Below are 4832 nucleotides of genomic sequence, written 5' to 3'. Positions count from 1 at the left end.
TTGGCTCTCCACCCATGTCAATTACCTTGTACATGAAGAAGAAACTCTGCATCTGTTCTCATTTTACTGAGATAAAATATGCAGTGTACAGTCCTCAAAATTAGTTCTTCATTTACATTGAGAAAAAACCTATTCAAGGTCAGTTTTATATGCTGTTTGGATCAACCCAAATTTGGGATAGTGTATGATGGAAAAATGTAAAAATGTGACTGAAGAAAGAAAAAGTAAAGTTTAATGACAATCAGATGTGGAGGTATTTTTAAAAAGCAAAACTATTTGTCTTTGCAGAGTTGCTCCAAAGACATGGGTAACTCTTTCTGGGGTAAAGCTGGAGGAAGATCTATTACTGCTGTTCCTCTGAATAAGGAAGGAAAGTAGAAAGGTAAAGGAGACACCAAAGACAAACATAAAGGAAAAATGATAGAGGTCACCTCCTGGTAAATGAAAGGTTTAGTTCCTGCAGCAAACCATTTTGTATTGAGATCTTTCAGCTTGTCCAGAAATGCTCTTATGTCCCCAGGCCACATGTGCTTGGCAGCATCAATTCGGAAGCCTGCTACGCCAATATCAATGAGGTAGTTCAGGTACTCAGCAACTTTGGAGCGTACGTAGTCCTTCCCCAGGGCCAGGTCAAGCAGGCTGACCAAGCGGCAGTCTCGGACCTTTGTAATTTAAAAAAAAATAAAAATAAAAATAAAAGTTTTGGGGTGCCTCAGAGTCAAAGCCTTTTCTCCTTTTCACACCACCCTACTAGCAAGAAGGCTGGAGGTGCACAAGCCACTGGGAGGGAACACAGCTGGGACAGCTGACTCCAGATGACAAAAAGGGTATTCCAGACCATAGGGCTTCAGCATAGAAAGCTGGGCGAAGAAGAGGGAAGGAGGGCGTTTTGGAGTTATGGAAGGAGGGAGTTTTGGAGATACGACATTTGTCTTCCCAAGTAACTGATATGTGTGATGCAGCCCAGCTTTCCTGGAGATGGGAAAGTGGTGAATGAATTCCTGAATTTGGGAGGGGGGGGATGTGTGTGTGTGCGTGGCTTTTGCTTTATCTGTTAAATGCTTTATCTCAACCCATGAGTTTTCTCACTTATACTCTTCTGACTCTCTCTCTGAGCAGCTCTGTGGTGCTTAGTCGCCAGCTGCGGTTAAACCAGGACAGTCTGCACCAAGAGGTAGGTAAATTTACTATACAGCTCAACATTCAATTTGGGACAGTTAATGAAGTCTATCACTGCCCTGTGCAGATATCATCAGAACTGAGGATGAGGAATGGCATGGTGTATTGTTCCAAAGTGGACAAAAGAAGAGCAGTAACCTTAATAAAGCACAAAAAAGAGTAAGTCAGCGTACCTTACAAGTACCTTGCACTGCTCTCAGTTTTCCAAGAGGGCTCCTTATCAAAATCTGCTGAGTTTACAAGCTATAAGGAAAAGCTCACTGGCTCATCTGAGTAGGCTGGGCTCATTTCAGGAGCAAACTCTTGCACATGCCCACATGAAATATGCAGTGAGGGTTCCTTATTTCTCTGTACTTCTAATATTTCACACCACAAAAACCTGTCCTGTGCCTATGTTAACTACTTCATTCACTTGTCAGGTGAGTAAGCACAGGTTTTGTGAGACACTGCTCCCTTTATTCAGCCTTACTGTAAGGTTTATATAACAGGTTAAAAAAAAAAAAAAAAAAAAAAAAAAAAACAGGGAAAAGGAAAAAGAAAAAGAATTTCAAACTGATTTCAAACTTTTGCCAGAGAAAGTTACCTGATAGATATCACCATAATTTTCAATTTCTCCACTTCCACTTCGACATTTGCCATCATTGAAATCCCAGCCAGAGTATGGCACAGCTGGAAAATCTCTGTTCCCAGCATTAAAATAGCTTCCACAGGTAGAATGCCTGCCTGAGCCACCTGCAGCCCCACACATGTGGTTGACAACAGCATCCACATAAATACGAACCTGGAAAAGCAGTAAGTGCATTTCAGGGTGATTTGTAATGATGATGAAGTGATAGCCAGAGCTTTACCACAACATTATTAATTCAGACTCTTTTTCCCTTCAGTTTGCTCTCAGTTTATGCCTCTTTTGAAGACAGCAGCAGTAATTCCCCCAGCTGACACAGCACTTCTTGCTGTCTCAGTACAGATTTTTCAAGGCACTTACTCCAACATTGTTGCATCTGGTCACCATGTCTCTGAATTCATTTTCATTTCCTGATCGAGTGCAGAGCTTGTAGCTGACAGGCTGGTACCTTTCCCACCAGGGTCTGTTTGGGTTAGTAATGACAATATTTTCATTTGGAGGTGAAACCTGCAGATGAAATTATGTTCTTTGCTAACAAAACAGTTGGCTTTGTTTCAATGTTTAAGGTCAAAAGCTGCACTCAGACACTGGCAAGAAAGAAGATTTCTTTTGTTCCTGTGGGCTGCCCAGGTCCAGCATGAGCCTGCTTTCAAGGGCATGTGCATAGAAGGGCTGAAGCCACAGGAACTGTTTTTACCTGGAATACTGACAACCTTAGGAAAGCCAAAATTTAATGCATATGCACTTTGCTCAGAACAAGGTAAAGAGGAAAAAAAAAACAGCTTTGCAGGGGAAACCGTGCCCCTTTGTAACTGATCTGATAGAGCTACATCATTCCTTGGTCCTGCAGGCTCCAGGGTTGGGTCTAATAGCATTTACTGCTTCCATTCCCCCCTTTTCCAACATGAAAGCTACAATGCCATTTTCCTACTTACTCACAGAACATTGCTTACCTGAACTCCTCCAAACCCATTAGGAGCCAAGTAGCGCTCACACTCAAGAGCGATGTCGGCCCAGCGCCATTCAAAGAGATGTACAATAGACGTCCTCCCAGCCTGAGTATTGGGGCTGTACTGTCCCCAGCAGAACCCTACAGCTGAGAGCAGGAGGAGGACTTGCATGATGCCTTCAGCATATGGCTGTGTTCTCTCCACTGGCAATTTATACTCCTGCAAGATGACAAAGTTCCTACTGCAGCTGTCAAAATTCACACAGATCAATGCTGAGAGTTATTTTTTGCCTAGCTAGCTCAAAATCATACTTCTATTTTGTCTTTTCCTGGATTGCCCAACAGCTGAAGATAAAATACCTTTTCACAATGATTATACATTCTCATAAACTAAGCAGTCTGCATGCAGGGCACCCAAATTTAGAACTGTACTCTTTCTAATCATGTAAACAAAGCTACTTTATCAAAAGCATTCTGAAACATAGCATACAGACCTCCAAAGAGGAATCTGGAAGGTAAAAGGAAAGGGATATGATTAAAAGACAAATGGAAAATCAACAGCTCTACAAGGATGACTGAGTTCACCAGCATTCAGAGGTGTCTAGCTGTCAGGGTCAGTCTGGGCTCAAACCAGGGGACCTGATCAGTCACTCTCAGCCAATAACAGATATATGACAAACCATGTTGTGGGTCTTTACCAGGTGAATCACACTGGGAAATAGAAACAGCCCCTCTTCATGCCTAAAGGTTTTTTTTAGCACCATTGTTCAGTCCCTTCTAGGAAATGTTATCAGTTTTCTTCACATGGTCATGCAGAGCAACTGTTGCCCTACCTGATGGAAAGTCACCAGTGCTGCGTATCCTCTTCAGCAAAGATGTTGCATAAGTTTCATCTCACTTTAAATGACCAATGATTCATCCGAGTCAAGGAAGGAAACCTAAAATCAGATGTAAAGTGCTACTGCAGGTAAGATTTAGCTGCCCAACATAAAAATGAACTTGAAAGCTAGAGCTGTTATCCAAGTCCTTTCTGGCTTTTCCTACAACTTCTTCCTTCAGGAAAAAAAATAAACCCAAAGTTCCTCACTTGCTGATGACATAATTTCAGGTCTTCATTTGGAACTGATTTATAAGATCCAGGTCTCAGCAACAACGCTCCATGAATAAGCTCAAGTCATGCCGATGATAATACTCTGAGAGACTGCAAAGATCAGAAAATCCCTGAAATCTGATGATTAGCTGTGGGGAAAAAAAAAAAAAAAAGTCCATAAAATGGCACTTCTACTCCAAAAGAAAAGAAACTCAGTGATCTTTGTACCTGGAACTGCCTCTAGTATGTTCTTTCTGAAATTAGCCATGCCATTGAATATGTCACATGCATCCTTCTCTTTCCCAGAATTTGTCTTCAAGGACAAAACGCAGAAGCAGGTCCCATTTACTCACCTGTTCATTTTCATATCACAGACCTTATTAAAGTTCTTTTTCCACGACAACACTGAAATACTAAGTTACTGTGAATGACCTTGTCTAGTTGCTAACAGCAAGGAACCAGTGAGATGATTGCAGCTCATGGTTATCAATTCAGTGAGAACAGACCTGCCCCCCAGATTCCAAACATCCCCAAGTTTAATTTTTACATTACCATTCCCTGTAGGATTCCACTGATGTGATGGTGTGTCACTGCAGAATGTTTAGTTTCCAACACTGCTATGGGTCAAGCAGAGTAAGGACCCACAGCTGATAGCCTGATACAATGGGTGGCCAACTCACCGACAAGGGGACTGGGAGCCCTCATGTGATAGGCTGTTCAGCAGTTCAAGCTGAACAGGCCACAACATTTTAGCATGCTGAGGAAATGAATCGAGGCAGAAGAGAAGGTGACCATCCAACACTGATGATTTATGAGTCTTTCTGAAGTATAACCCCAAGAAAAAAAAAGTATTTAATGTGTGGTTTCAAACATAGCGTCTCTTTCAGTCTGGTAAAAACATCAGGGGCCTAACAAATGGGGTCTGAGCATCAGGGGAGTGTTAGGGGAGTTGAAGCTTTAGGAAGAGTTTGGCTTTGAAATCCCATGGT

The 4832-nt window shown here is 42.1% G+C and overlaps 1 protein-coding gene across 1 annotated transcript; it reads right to left on the bottom strand.

The window, feature by feature from the left end:
• Positions 1–4: 4 nt before the first annotated feature.
• LOC103778553 (pancreatic alpha-amylase-like) lies at positions 5–2934 on the bottom strand (the record flags this gene model as incomplete). Its single annotated transcript, XM_008946144.1, has 5 exons — positions 2758–2934; positions 2165–2311; positions 1763–1960; positions 432–662; positions 5–25 (listed from the first exon to the last, which is right to left on the bottom strand). Coding segments are annotated over exons 1-5 (765 nt in total), but the record flags the coding sequence as incomplete, so codon positions are not given.
• Positions 2935–4832: the final 1898 nt, after the last annotated feature.

The sequence above is a fragment of the Merops nubicus genome, unplaced genomic scaffold (assembly GCF_000691845.1).
Source record: "Merops nubicus isolate BGI_N331 unplaced genomic scaffold, ASM69184v1 scaffold29768, whole genome shotgun sequence".
Classification (NCBI taxonomy): Eukaryota; Metazoa; Chordata; class Aves; order Coraciiformes; family Meropidae; genus Merops; species Merops nubicus.
The sequence above is the reverse complement of the archived record's forward strand: the minus strand, read 5'-3'. Positions and strand labels throughout refer to the sequence as shown.